The sequence below is a fragment of the Ursus maritimus genome, unplaced genomic scaffold (assembly GCF_017311325.1).
Source record: "Ursus maritimus isolate PB19 unplaced genomic scaffold, ASM1731132v1 scaffold_6, whole genome shotgun sequence".
NCBI classification, from domain to species: Eukaryota; Metazoa; Chordata; class Mammalia; order Carnivora; family Ursidae; genus Ursus; species Ursus maritimus.
Window position 1 is genome coordinate 67350224 of NW_024426774.1, and position 16312 is coordinate 67366535.

The 16312-nt window shown below is 36.0% G+C and overlaps 1 protein-coding gene across 1 annotated transcript in view; it reads left to right on the plus strand.

Annotated features, from left to right (window-relative positions):
- NRXN1 (neurexin 1) overlaps window positions 1-16312 on the plus strand; it is a 1086056-nt gene that overhangs the window by 509901 nt on the left and 559843 nt on the right. Inside the window, 1 exon segment of the mRNA XM_040623491.1 lies at window positions 13381-13503. Within this exon segment, the coding sequence (XP_040479425.1) occupies window positions 13381-13503 (123 nt within the window).

The following is a 16312-nucleotide window of genomic DNA, read 5'->3' on the forward strand; positions in this document are numbered from 1 at the left end:
CACACCTTCTTTATCCATTCATCTATGAATGGACACTGGGTTGCTTCTATATCTTCGCTATTGTAAATAATGCTGCATTGGAACATGTGAGTGCATATATCTTTTCAAGTTAGTGTTTTTATTTTTGGGGAGTAAATACCCAGTAGTGGAATTATTGGATCATATGGTATTTCTATTTTTAATTATTTGAGGAACCTACATACTGTTTTCCACAATGGCTGCACAATTTACATTCCCACCAATAGTACACAAGTGTTCCTTTTTCTCCACATCTTCACCACCACTTGTTATTTCTTGTCTTTTTTATTTTAGTAAGAAAATACACTTTTGAATGCTTGATAAGAATTTGTTTAACTTCACTCACTATTCTTATCTATTCATTAAAAATAATCCCTGAAGAATGTTACTGATCAATACTTCAGAATAATAATATATTTCTGTAATATTTTATGTTAATTTATATTGTACCTCTGGGGGTTTTTTGTTTTTGTTTTAGTATTTAAGGAATAGACATATATTCAGGTAATATTAGTTAGTGAAGGTTTATTATAAGAACACACTAAGAGTAGATATAGACAGGAAATCACCAGTCACAACACGGCAGATTTTGTAGAGATTAGAATGAGACTCAAGAACTGAAAGATTGTTCAATGCACAGTGTGGCTCCAATGGCCCAGGTATTTTGCCATCCTTTCATCTGCTGTCACTTAAGACCCCCTTCTCAGTGTTGTGTCCTTATGGTAACTTCATTATGCTGTCTTTTCTTCTGGTGCTCCTGCTACTCCTCTCCTCTATACTAACTTGCTTCAGTTAGGTTATAGCTTCTATTTAGTAATAATGTCTTCTGCTTGTTCATGGTATCTTGTCTCCTGCCTCATGGTTTCTGTTCTCTGCTTTTTCCTGTGCATGTCCTCTGCCTTTTTGCTGCTCCTTCACCAACTGTTGTCTCTATATAGGTTATGTATTCAAACTCCCCTAGAAAGAGAAATGGTGGATTCATTATTTATTGTTGTGCTCTTGAGCAGAACTTTCAAATAATGTCACCTTATAAGCTACTGACCAGATTTTAGCCTGGGGAGGGGGGCACTGATGCCAACAGGTAATCCCATCAGCTGTCATCAGAGCAGGGACCCACGTAATATATTCTCCTCAAAGGAATGCAGGAGCAGAAGGTTTTCCACACAAGCATCTTTTTTCTAGAGTATCTAATTAAAAATGTTTTCTCTTTACCCATAAGATACCCGTAAGGATTAAAATTTCTTCAACATATAACTGGCTAACATATGATGCAGTGTTCTCAGAGCTCTTATCCATTTCTTTTACTTGTTACCAATGGGAGCAAAGAGCAGGATGGATAAGTGCATTTTGAGAACAGCTTCCTCAAAGATAAAGTAAGAAATTCTAAGGGAATTTAAATTACCATTCTTTTTATTTCATTTAATGCTGAATTATTTGCTCATTGTTATTTGTTCTTTGAATGCATCACTCATAAAGTTGTGAGAATTCTTTACCCGCCCATCACCCTTCCCAGGAGATCAGTATAAATGTAGACTTGAAATATATTGTACAAACTACTATCGAAGTAAATTAAATTTCAAAGTCAATTGTCTCTTTCTATAGATAATTATTGTAGTTAAAATTTCTTTGGAAATGTAGGATTTAGAGTAAGAATGACCAATTCTCTTCTAAAATTTGCATACAAATAATAAAGGCAGCCTGTGAATACAGGCACTCATTAAATTGTTGGATACTTGGGGAAAAAATCAACTCATTTTGGAAATCAAGAAATTTCCAGTATAAATAAATCTGTACTGCTAGAGAATCCAAAGAATTCTGAAATGTTTTACATTTCCATAGGTATAAAGGAAATAGCTAATGCATGTGAAAATTAAAACCCAAACATTATAGAACTAGTATACTATACTGGCATGACTTAAAATTGTTATTACTGATTTTTCACGCATTATAAAGGTGTCCAATAAAAGAAAATAAAAAATTAATGATTTAATAAGTTATACAAATTCCCTTGAAATACATACATATTCATCTAATAGTGTTGAAATAGGGAGACCAAAATGGAGGTAGGACATGATAATGATTACAATAACATTTAAAAAAATAAATATAGAAATAATAATAACCACATGGAATTCTGAAGGTGACGTTATAGGTGATGAGATTCTTGAAGTATCTTAAATGTTTATAAATTAAATTACTTTATCTGAAGTTTCAGTTCAGGAAATCAACTGAGAAGCTTTACACTGTCAAAAATAATATTTGGGTAATTGATCGAGTCTTAAACTGCTCAATTAAGGAAAATTAGTTCAAACAATAGGCAATGAAGAAATAATTGGTATCTCCTATTTTTTGAGTTTTTAATTGCAAAATTGACAAAGAACCACAGTAACAAAATGGCTTTTCTGGGATGTTTCTGAAAATATAGCCCTCAAAATATTTATAGCACCTGCTATGTAGATTGTGGATAATTTTTATTATCTTTGTTCATTATCTGTAAATTGTAAATTTTGTAAATTTTCTTTGTAAATTTTCTACAGTGATTTTCTTTCTACTCTACCAATTTAAAATATGCAATCAAAAGTGAATAGAAGTAAGGCTTTGTTAAGATATAATGGAAACCAATCCCACCATTATTTAGGACAGTCTAGGATTACACTACATCATATGTGGTATGTTATGGTTTGTATATTTTTAAATGTATTTGGAGACTAAATTTCCCACCAATTTTGACTTACAAAACAGTCAAAATGAGTCTCTTTTTGAGCAACACTTGGCTCCTACTTAGAAATAATATTCACGTTTGGAAACTAGAGGAAACAGAAAATATAAAAAGTAGCCTAACATTTCAGTTCTCAGAGAAAAATTTTATTCATATTTTAAATGCCCTTATAACACATAGTGCTTTGCATGTTACATTCTTAATATATGACACATTGTGTAATATATGTTTCTTTAAAACTATAGCTTCATGGTCATTTGCAACATGTTCTTTTATTTTAGCATTTTTATTACAAACATTATACCCAGAATGTGACTATAACATGTAGTATTTTAAAACCTAATCTATTGCTCAGCTTAGATTTTCTGCCAAAGTAATATAAAGCAGGTTCAGGTCATTGAACCAGCTGAAGAAAGATAAAATAGAGAGAAAACATATGTGTACAAAAGTAAGTTCTATTATGATTCATCAGTGATCTCAGAGCAGTCAAATTAAAACTGATTGGAAGCATCTGTGAGCAAGATCTTGAGAAACAAACCAGATTGGAATAACCATGAATGAAAAGACACTTACAGATGCATTGCTGTAAATTATCATTGACTGTAATCCACTAAGTGAAAGCCTAATGTAATCTCATCATAGGAAAATTGACCGGGAACAGGCACGCAGACATAACATTACTTCTAGCAGTTGGTAGACCAGCTCCAAGGAATCTGCAAACACTATCTCCTCAGATTGAGCAAGTTAACTTGACATAAGATTTAACTGCTAATAACTGGTGCTAGAGTTGGACAAGCACCTTTTTAGACTACTTCCAGGACAGGAAGGCAGGCCATTCATTTCAGAAGATTTTGACCCAAAGATGCCTTCAAATAAATGAGCAATCTTAATATTTTTCCCATTACTAAAATAAATGGTTGAATTAAGTCATAGCACTCAATAACTAAATCATAGCACTTAATGACTAAAAGTTAGCCTGATAAATAAGCTAATGACAATAAAAGAAAACAATCAAGTTAACACAGTCTGTTATTGCATTATTAAAATTCAAAGTAAAGAAGGATTTTGTAAGTCATCGTATCATTGCTTGGGAAAAAACATATATTATTATTCCAATTTTTATATGATGGATGGATGAATTATCATGTGTTACTTGTCCATAGCCCTCTTTGATTCAGTCATTGAGGAAAGAAAAAAAAAAAAAAAGACCAAAACAAATGAGATGCTACAATTCGAAATTTCTAAAGACAAAATATTTCTTATCATATTCCTTAGAATGTGTTTTATTAAAAAACAATAATTTCATAATGGTTAAGACAAATACTGAAAAAATACTGATTTTCAAGCAGCACAATGGCTTCCTAGGGAAAAGAAAAGAAGGGGACAAATAAATTAACAAGGTCAGGAATTGAGAATTATTTATTTATTCTACTATGCTTTTTATTTTTGGAGAAAGTTTGTTCAAGAATACCCTAAAAATAGTGAGGGACAGCTAAATTCTATAAATTCAATCTTTAAAGATATTCCAATGCACTTATATTAACAAGATACGGAAGATAAAACACAGGTAAACCATCTTTCCTTGTGTCATGCAAAAATACGCATTCTTCTTGGCCTCATAAAAATAAATTCTATAACTATTATAATAGAGTATTCAGATGAGGAATAATATATTTAATTAAGTAATCTCTGTGTTTTATACTCTAATCGCATTGCTTTTTATGGATTGTCAAATATTTGTAAATTTCTGAATGCTCAATATCTGTGTGCTTTTTCATTTTTTCATTCAGATAGCTTGACATTTGTAAGTATTGCATAAGACAAGTTAAATAAGTATCACTGTAAATCAATATAATCCTTTTCATGTTACACCAACTCTGTACATTTTCCAATTATAATGCTTACTTAAAAGCACATTAACTATTTAGTATTCAATTATACCTGCAAGTTATCCTATTATGTGATAAGCATTTCTTGGAAATGACCTTTTTTCCTTAAAATAAAGTCACAGTCCAAATTTTTTCTTTCAGTATATTAGTTTATTTTATGATGCTTCTTCCTAAACTTGCCAGTTGAGCTAGATTAGATTTAAAGAGTTATTTTAAAACATTCTTCAAACAATATGTTTATATAATTTGTGTTCATTTTTACTGTGCTGTAAATATAATTATATTCTTAAAAGGTAATTTATATTTCTTAAAATGTATGTTTTTCACATTGAAAATTATTTACATCGGAGATACTTATCCTGGTCTGTCATAAATGGGTACAATCAATGTCAATGCTATAGAGGCTAAATATTTCTTAGTAGATGATTTAAACCTTGTTGATTCATTTGCCTAGAGCTATGTATGGTATTAAGCCAGATATGGAGCAGTACGTGAAGCAGCTACATATGCTAAAGTTTATTTTGTAGATCATAGAATAGGGTTGGTATGAGTTAGGAAAATGGCAGAGGAGTCTCTGCAGGGCATTTCCAGCAGCTCTCCAAGGTCAGATCTTTTTGCAGACAAGGCCAGTGTTTTCTTACAATCACTCATTAATTCTTGAATCCCTCAATTCCTAAACCAACTATTTTCTTTGCATTTGGAAATTATTGACTGCTAGCCTTAGGCATTTTGCTCTCCCAGGGTCTACACAATATTAAATTTATTTTCAAGGGAACTGAGTAAAATAGCTAGCCAAATAGTTAGCCAGATAACTGAGTTACCCAAGCTCTCCACCTGTACCACTTACAGATTCCGTGCTGCCAAATATGAAAACAGAGGGATGAGGCTTTCTATTTCCTGATACTTCCCAGTGAATGTAAGCTAAAAGTTAATGGAGTTAACTTTTCTTTAACTGTTTGGCTTAATTCAGTATCAAGAGATATTTCCTCTAACACACACACACACACACACACACACAATCACACAATCCAACAAACTCTAAACAAATACACCCGTTCAGTAAATATTTAGTGAATGGCTATTACATTCAAGGCACTGAGCTGTAGATATATGATATTTTCTTTGAAATTTGAATACACTGAAGGGAAGATATAATAATAGTGATAATATAATAGTGAAAATAATATTATTACTATAACTGAGGGCTTACTGTGTACTAGGCGTTGCTTTAAATTATTCAAATGCATTAAATCTATTTGTGTTGCGAAGTATCTCTATTACTAACTTACTTTACAGATACAAATACTGAGGCCCAGAGAACTTAAATAGATTACCCAAGTTCACACAGCTAGTAACTTACGGAACTAGGATAAAAACCAAACCCGTGAGTCCAGACACAGGCACCGGACCAAGATATAGGGCTCAAGCACTTTCTAAAACACAAGGACAGATTTAAGTAACAATCTAACCAAAACAAGTACAATGTAATTAATTAGCATGTTACTATTTTATTTCTCCAGAGAAATTAAGTAGTTTATAAAATGCCTTTCTCCTGTGTTCATATTCATTTTTGAAAAACTAACACCTAGAAGCTTAATGTCTCACTTTATATGATTTACTCAAAGTACTTTTTAATTAAGGAAGGGTAGTTCTAATATTTTTAGTATAGAGAAATGTGTCTATCCTCAGGACTCTATACACATCACTTTGCTTGTACAGAAAAGCCAAGCAGCTCTCTTCATAAAGACATCCTGAATAATTGTCAAGGATGTACCCTCAACTAAAATGAGGAGAAGTTGAGGAGAGACAGAGAAGAGGGAGGAGTTACATGGCTTGGCAAGGAGCTCCACTTCATGATTGTTACGATAATTATTAGTATGTCACCAAGCCCAGGTCCTGACTGATGGGCACCAGACTTGGCCAGTAAGGCACCTCTGAGTCAGCTTCTCTGCTACCCCAGAGGCCTTGCCATGAAGTGCAGACAGTATGGGAAAGGTGACCCAGCTTGCCTCTTAAGTGAATAAATGAAGTGTTTTGCTTCCAGCCTTGTCTGCACATTTCTGAATATAGAACTAAATTAAACTTAAAATAAATAAGCACAAGACGTAATTCTCCTAATCAGGGCTGGCTTCAACAGCGTGTAATTTGTGTAATCACCCATGGCCCTATGCCTAGAAGGACCTGTGCTTATCCTAGAAGGACAGCTGTAACTGTCCAAAAAGTCTTCATTTTGAAAAACAGCCCCACGTTTTCAATTTGTACTGGGATCGCAAATTATTTTGTTGGTCTTTCCCCTCGTAATGCTAGCGAATAGCAGAAAAATAATTTGGAAGTACAATTTCCATGTGTCTAATTTTAATTTATAATTAAATTCACTAACTGATTCAAGTGAGAAATAAAAACAAAAGAATTTTGCTCCCAGCCCAATATCTAGACATAGAGAAAGATAACATAGAAACATTTAATGAAGAGTTACTCCTCTCCCCTCCTTCTCCTCCTCCCTCTCCTTCTCCTCCTCCTCCTTCTTTCTTTTTTAAAGCACAAGTTAGATTATTTCTTTGAAGTAATTCTTTTAAAACCAGAAAAAAGGAGAAATCAAATAGCAGGCTGAAGGTGTCATCATTACGACCTGAGAAACCCGTCGTCTAGTCACTTACAGGTGGGAATGCTGCTGCCAGGAGCTCTGACTCAGGCATAAGGCACCATGGATCTAGCCCGTTTCTCCTGCTTTTCTCTCTTCCCATTATTGTCACAATGACAAGCCTTGTTTCCAGCTTCCCACAGGGTCCTGCCTCCCACTAGCCGTTACCACCCTCAAAGTGAACTGCCAAATAAAACTTGTTCGTATCCGGAAATGTGGATATATGTAGACACCTAATTTTACACACACACACAGATACCATGCATTTTAATAAAGGCTTCTATTCTAAATTTGTAGAACCAGGAAAAGTAACTAAAATTTAGAAGTGGAGGGACCTTGGGACGCCTGGTTGGCTCAGTTGGGAGAGCCTGTGACTCTTGAGTTTAAATCCCACGTTGGGCATAGAGTTTACTTAAAAAAAAAAAAAAAAGGCAGCAAAGGGACTTTCCCATTGGCTTCTGACATTTAAAGGCTTTTTAAATTGCTTTCGTTTTTTGTTATGTTGTTTTACTGACAAGAAAACTCAGACCAGGAGCAGTGAGAGGGAGAATCAATTAGCATAATTCATGTTATGCTAGATTTAATGGCAACATTGAATCTAAAACTCATGTCCCCAGACTCTTAAGTTCTTGAATATATTTCCATTAGTTATTTCTTTAATACCCCATGTAAAAGTCTACGACATAAGGGAATTTAAATTTGTCTATTTATTTACGTGTATTTTATAGGGGCTTGAAAACTGCAGCACACAGGGGTCTGCCTCTTTTAACACATATTTTTATTGAAACCAAGTCACACCCATTTGTTTCCATATAATCTATGGCTGCTTTCACAGTACAATGGCAGTGTTGAGTAATTGTAATGGCAACCATATCCTGCAAAGCCAGCATAAATCAATATTGTCCTACTGGTTTCATTTGAGTTTAGTAATTCTAGGTCTAGAATAACTCGGTGAAGTTCTTTCTGTCTTCTGCCTACCCGTGTCAAAATAAAAATGACGAAATTGCCAATGATAATAATTAAATCTCATGAATTTAGAGAACTTCACTATAATATTGTGCTCTTTCATGTTGCCACAAGGTTGGAAATGGTGCAAGGCTAGCTCTCTTCCTTCCAAGAATGACAAAATTTTTAAGTTGGTTAACAGGAGAATATTTTTATTATGTTCTTACCAAGTATTCTCATTTTACAGATGAAATATGAGGCACGGAAAAGATAAATGACTTACTTAAGGTGACATAATTAGTTGATGGCAGACCTAGGGAAAAAAATCCAATTTTCTCCACCATCCCCTCCTATAGTGGAAATGAAGGTGAAAAGTAACGAGCTAGTGTGATTACTAATCAGGTCGAAAACATCTATCATTTTTTATCAAGTGTATGTCCTAGTGGTTAAATCAAGTCTCTATAGTAGTAGATTTCAAAGAATTTATTTGACTAACTACTGACTCCCCCCTCTCACTCCCACACAAACCCCTGCCTCTCTGTCCTACGCCTTAGGTTGGGGTTATCTTCAACCCTCTTAGGAGTAAAATTGTAAGGACACTTGAACTTCTTACGTGGGTAGGTTGTAAAAGGACAATCAAATTGAACTAGATTGAGGAAAACTGAAATGTTTATTGTGTCTACTTCTACCTGTAATAAATAACTTTAAATTATTTAAATTAATGTAAAATAATGAATTTTAGCTACAGAGTCACCAGAAAACCTAGTGAATACCACCAACTAGAAAACACTTATACCGTAGCTTAAGCCCTGTTAAATACTGTTAGGAAGCAATATTTATTCTTGCTTAACTTTCACCTTAGATGCAGAAAAAAATCACAGTCACGGACCAAATCGTAGAGTCAGACCTTGGTGTTCTTCAAGAAGATCAGTCTAGTTCAGCATAATATAATGGCAGAATAATTTAAAGAAAGTTCACTAGACTGACAATCTGGGGAACTTGATTCTTCATTTAAATAGCAGAGCATCATCTAATTGCTTCGGACCTCAGGGTGTTTATAGACGGGTCCATGGGCTGCTCTACCTCCCACATCCCATCTAGTTCTAAAATTCTTTAATATAGCATTATCCTTTAGAGCTGACTTGTGATTCAGCCTGGTTAAATATTAGCTATTGTCATTCAACCACAGTGTACCTTTCTTTTACTGTCTGCAAATCATTTTGGAGCCTGTGGAAAAGACACGAGAAGGGACTTGGAAGACCTCAAGATCTCAGTCTTAATTCCACTCCTTACTGCCTCTGAGTCTTAGAATAATACACTCAACCTTTCTAAATCTACTTTCTTAACTAAAATATGGGGAGGAAAGTCTCTATGACTTAAATAATAGGTTACAGTAAGAATCAAATGTAAAATTACAAATTTTTAACTCCCTTCAAAACATGAGGAATGATTATCTTTAAAATAGAAACAATGCTATTGGCTTTCTTTAAAACCTTTAGAATATTGCTTACTAAGTCTGCTTGGACTCCTGTAACAACATTCCATGGACTATGTGACTTGAACGGCAAACATTTATTTCTCACAGTTCTGGACTATAAGTCCGAGGTCACTGTTGGCAGGTTTAGTTCTCGGTGAGAGCTCTCTTCCTGGCTTGTAGATGGCCACCTTCTTTCTGTGTCCTTCCATGATGGAGAGAAAGAGCTCTAATGTCTCTTCTTACAAGATAACCAATCCTGTTACGGGGCTCCACCCTCATGACCTCATCTAAACCTAATTACCTCTCAAAGGCCCCACCTCCTTCCTAACACCATCACAGGAGGGATTAGGGCTTCAACAAATGAATATTCAGCCCATAACACTCACATTAATGCTGTGAGAAAGATGTTACTGCCACTATTTTGATATCCTCAAAAGAAGAGGAAATCTCAAAAGGAATTCAGATCATCTATGACTGTAGTGACTATAATTTTGCCATTAAAATTTTTACAAGAGGACAAAAGACTCTCAAACTCAAAATTAAAACAGTTAAACCATCTTTCTTTACGAATTCCATAGTTTTAAATGTGAGAATGTGAGATCTCTAAGGTATTACCGAGATCTCCTACACCATCTCCTCCCTTTCATAAGTAGGGTTGTTGAGACCACCAGAAGCTGAATGTTTTAGCAAATTGCTGATTATGGGGCACCTAAGTGGCTCAGTTGGTTACGTGTCTGCCTTCAATTCAGGTCATGATCCCAGAGTCCTGGGATCGAGTCCCGTGTTGGGTTCCCTGCTTGGCAGGGAGTCTGCTTCTCCCTCTGCCCTGCTCATGCTCCCTCTCTCTCTCAAATCAATAAATAAAATATTTCTTAAAAGATTACTAATTATGTGGCTTCAGTCCCAAAATGATGGCCCTTCTTCTATATCATGCCTTTAGTGCCTTTAGAGGTATGGTGTGCTGTTTAGAGATTTCCGTCTACCATGACTTATGCAGAGGGTGTGTAAGATTTCCTGACATTGTGATCATTCTGCAGAGCAAGCTGGGAGTCATAACAAAGAGCAGCTTTCCCATCCCCTTCATTTAGATGTAGGGCAACTGAGAAGTTACCTTTCTAGCCAAAGGTCGTATAGCTGGGAGGCAGGCTAATGCAGGGGAAAGAAAGCGTGCAGTCTTTGAGTCCGCTAAACCTAAGATGGAACACTTTTCTATCACATTTTAGCTGTGTGACCTTGAGGCAAGAAGTTTTAGCTTCCTAAGCCTTCAGTTCCACATCTGCAAAGTGATAACAACATAAAGATGAAATAAGTTAACAGATAAAATGCCTGGCACATAATAAGCATTTACCAGCCCCCGACTTCTTTCTTAGTAGCAAATCAAGGGCTAGCAACCACAATTCTTAACTCCTTGTCCAGTGCACTATCCATTACACTTCAAGTTGCATAGATAACACTGTTGTGAACTGAGAATATTAAGTGCATTTTTTAAAACCTTGTCTTCCAAAATCAATCTCTTCACATTTTTAATAATGCAAGAAAGGAGCTTGAAGTTGGCCCACAGAGATTTTTATGAACCAAAGGGTTATTTTTAATTGGATTTTGTGCCTGTTGTTATGGAAATAGTTGTTTCATAGATTAAGCATTATGACTTGAGAGCAAGATCAAGCCCAGAATGGGGTATAATGATGATATCACTCCTAAGCTTCTTTTTCTTGACAAAACACTTTTAAAATTAAGAGAACAGGAGTGAAGCTGCTTCAAAAGCACATATTTCTAAGAGAAAAAGTCTTCCTTATAAAAATAGCTTTAACATGATATATTCTCTTTTCAAAGATCAAAACTAAGAATGACCCATGCTGCCAGTAGGATGCTAAGATTCTGCAGAGTTATTAAGCGCTTCTTTCTTCACTATTGAAACTAGAAAGAGTTCTTTTGATCGTGGAGCTTGCTTTCAACATTTGGTCTCAAAGCTTTTTTTTTTTTTTTTTTGCTTTTTTTTTTTTCAGTTGCTGAACTAAGAGGCTTCCTCTAGTTATTTAGTGATCAATCTCTCAAAACTGTTCTGTCTAGACTCGTTTTTATTCATGTATCTGGATATGTAATTTAACTTTTCTTAAAGAAAGAGATTATTTCTAATATTAATGATGGTTTCTTTTAAAGACATGAAGCAGTTCCTCCTGTAAAATTTAGCTTATCTCACTGGTTTGTTTTAAGCCCCAGAGAAGCCTCAACCAAGAAAGGCAGAACTTGCACCTGTACAACCTAAGAGAGAAATCAGGATAGCCAGCAGCACCAAGAGCAAACAGTGATCTGTTGTCGGATAGACTACTGAAGTTCTTCTGCTTGGTTCTATTCTTTCTTCCTTCCTTCCTTTCTTTCTCTTTCTCCTCCTTCTTGGCCTTTTCTATGTCCTCATTTGATTCTTGGACATTGATCGGTTTTGCCGGTAAAATTTGGTTAAAGAAACTATGAGCCTAACCCTGACTCTGAATCAGTTGAAAGTCATGAAACACAGTGATGTCACATCTTGCATTATTTTAGCATACCAACACATATCTGTACTTGGAAAATAGGAGGAAAATCCATCACCAAAAAAATGTATCTTTAAAAACTTTTCATTATTTTTTCCTCAGTGCATCTTAGTGTCAGATTAGTGGAAGTACTTTTTTTATAGTTAAAAAATTTCCAGGCATATTAAAGTGTTTTTTTTTCTCCCTTGCATTGTTTTTAAGTGGAAGAGAAATATTCGTCTAGCTTTGTCATTTCAGTGATTTCCACAAAATGACTTTCTGAAGTAATTTGTCTGTTCTAAGCCAATGTAAATCCATTTGTAATCCATTCGAATGGATTTACATAGATTCACGGCAGTTACTTTCCCAGGTGGTTCCATTTCTTGCTTTTTTTTTCTTTTGGGCCTCAGCTGGGAATCCCCGCCCTCTAGTACTGTTTAATCTCACTTTTCTTTCTCCCTTCCCACCCAACACTTGGCCCTTATTGGCTGTGACTTTTTTTTTCCCCGTAAGAGTCAATACTTTGACTAAAACCACTCCACCAGACCTAGTTTTTAGACACAAAATTCCATACACTTACGAATTTTGGTGAACATCGGAGGTGATGTAAGAGTGAAAAGCAGCCATCACACACGCTGTGCCGGGCGCAGTCTCCTCACCAGAATCCAATCGGCCATTTGCTCCAGCTGCAGGTGCTTAGCTAGTTACTTATGGTCCGCTCTCTCCCTGAAGTCAGACGCTACAGCACTGCTATCTGCTTCATTAGTAAGAAAGCCGTAACTGCAACGATCAGAGAATTCCTTGGGAACAACAACAACAAGCAAGTGTGTATAAATTTGGGAGGCTTCCCGATGCTATATTGACTGTGCCTATTTATGACAACAAGGTTCATTCCCTTGTCTGATCAATGCATAATGTTAAAGATTCTTCTTAAAGTGTCACACCTGAATGTCTGTTAACTTGTCATTTTCCTTGCTTGCTCTGACTCTAATGGGCTTGAAAATTGATCCAGCCAGTCTCTTCTCTCCTCTCTCTCACCTCTCTCTCATTTCTTTCTCTCTTGTCTCTCCTCCCTCTCCCGTGCTTCCCCCCTTACTTTGTCTCTTTCTCTCACTCTCTGTGAGGTTCATTTGCTTGACTGATTCTGAGTGTCCATAATGACTGTTTGGCATATCCTACAGGCAAAGGTCCCGAGACCCTTTTTGCTGGCTATAACCTCAATGATAACGAATGGCACACAGTGCGTGTGGTCCGTCGAGGAAAAAGTTTAAAGTTAACCGTGGATGACCAACAGGCCATGACAGGTAAATCCCCGTTTCCATTGCCTTTTCTTTTGCTGAAGCTTTAGTCCTTCCCATTTCTTACAGAGGACTATGAAAACCAACTACACAACTTGATGCTGATACACACAGTTCATTTTTTGTTCCAATTTTTCCAGCAACAATGCCATTTAATAAGCAGCATGTTAAATGTTTTTTCTCTCAAATGAGCAATACTTTCATGTCATGTTCTTTCCCGTTTAATAATTCAAGAAGATGTTATATATTTCAGTGTTGTGGCTTGATAAATATCTTAGGGCCTCATAAAATATTGAAGTCATTGTTTACATGCAATTTCTGTTCAATTTCTTTGTTTTTTATATATTTTGGTGATGAACAGCAGCGAGTTATACTTTTTAGTGTCTAGGGAAATTGATAGATATGCTGGCATTCTGTCGGGTGAACCACTTTTTCATTATAAGCTGTAATAGATTATTTCTGGCCGTTTACCTCAGTTGGTTAAACTCTAATATTAAAGATTGCATGTTCAATCCCTGACATGTAGATTCCTCACTGAGGTGAGCTGTATAAAAGTCCACCCCAGAGACTTAGGGAAACCAAATGAAAGAGGAATCAGTGCACCTTTGTTCTCTCTGCTGAAAATAACTCCAAGCACATGACCCGCTGGGATATTAACTCTTTTTCTTTTTTAGAGAACATCTCTAAAATTATTAATTATTTTAGAACAAGACACAAGACAGTCCTTGTGCAGCAGGGAAGTGTGTCCTACATTCAGTCCTGAGGGGCTCCCATGATCGGAGATCAGTTGATTCTATCAATGTGGAAATAGCATGTGTGGGATTTTAACTTTTAAGAGAATCATTTCTGAGTTCAAATGAACCAAACTACCAACTTCTAGCTGTCTTTACTATCTTACATTTCAATAGCCCTTTATGGTTTTCCAGAACTTTTTTCTACATGTAGGTGCAACTTTATTTCAGAATCCCCTAAAGAGCTTTAAAAGGATCAGTTCCTGGCCTGACATCATAGAAAGTCTAGGAAGAGCCCTGTGATTGTTTTTCTTTTCATTTTGTTGTTGTTGTTTTGTTTTAGGCTTTGGGGGTTTTTTATTTGTTTGTTGAAACTCTCTTCAGAGGGGACTCGCACGCAGCTGGTTCATGGATTAGCGTTTAGAAACCACTACTATGTTATATCATTTTGTTTCCTGAGGAAGAAAATAAACCAGAAAGCTGTTAGCATAAGCCTTTATTCAAAATTGCCAAACATGAAAAGGCTCTAAGCAACTGGGTGAACTTAGGCAAGGAAAGCAGAATTTTTGCCGGGCTTTGGCAGGAGTGTCAAATGAAGTTCATGTAGTTTTGGTTAAGGGCGGCTCTTAGAAGAAGAATGAATCATTTTTCTAGATTAGCCTCCATCGTAGGGATGATTTGGGTTTTATCAAAAGGAGCAGAAATGAGTTAGTGTCAAAGGTCATGTGCAAGAGGTTGTGAATACATAGCTCCTGGGGACAAGGACATGTGAAAACCACAGAGGAACACTTGTCAGTCCCTAAGTGTGTCTTAAAGGTCACACAGTGCAATGAAATGGACAGGACATATGTATCCTCACTTTACAGATAAGGAAACTGAGGTTCAAAGGGGTTAAGTGACTTCTGTTTCTTTGAAATGCCACTGTTGCCAGAACTTAGAAGAGGACCAAGAATTGTCTATATTGTTGCTGTTGTTTTGTTTTTTTGACTCATGGTCCATTGCTTTATATTCATTAATATCCTAATACGGGTATGAGTCAAAGACAAGTACTTTCCCAGACATAATATCATGTCACGAAGACATACACACATCTAAAACTCAAACAAACTGATAGTCTAGGGCAGTAGGTGATGGACTGAATGGTTGACGTAAGCGATTCATATTCTTGGAGTTCAGAAGAGAAGTTGAGGACCCTGGTTTAGGATAGCTTAAAGCAGTGGATTATATTTGAGCTAGGCTTTAAAGAGAGGGTGATGCAGATGATGAAAGTATGTGGGGGGCATTCCAGACAGAGCAGAATGGCTCCAGTGGGGCTACACAGACCAATGTTCAGGGGGCAGGGAAGTTTTGTTTTCTTCATGCAACCTTATGGTAGTTGACAGGGCTAGAATGACCTTTGGGGGCAAATGGGTCAATGCTCTCAACTAAGGTGTTTATTTTTCATGGACTTTCAGGCAATTGGAAAGCTTGAGAGTAAGCTGGAAAATATTTTTTGAGCAAAATGAATCCTGTGGTAGATGCTTCAGGATGTAAAGTCCTAAGTCCTGAACTACAGTGGATGAAGAAAAGATAGAAATAAAGTATGGTGTAATACATTTTGTTAAATTGTCTTTAGAAATAATTTCAAGTTTACCAAAAAAAAAAAAAAAAGTTTCAAAAATACAGTATGGGGGCATGTGGCTCAGTCAGTTGAGTAACTAACTCTTGGTTTCAGTTCAGGTCATGATCTCAGGGTTGTGGGATCCAGCCCTGCATCGGGCTCCGCGCTCAGCACAGTCTGCTTGTCCCTCTCCCTCTGCTCCTCCCCCTGCTCATGCTTGCTCTCTCCCTCCCTCTCTGTCTCTCTGTCTCTCTCTCTCAGACAGATAGATAAAATCTTTTAAAAAATCAATTTTAAAAATTTAAAAAATAAAAACAGTACAAAGAACACTGATATATCTTTACTCTTATTGTATCCCATTTCCTTTGACATTTTCACTCTCTCCTTTTTTTCCCGCCATAACCAGTTGTGCAAAAATTAAATACAAAATGGCCCTTTACCCCTAACTACTTCAGTGTGCATTTTCTAAAAATAACGATATCCC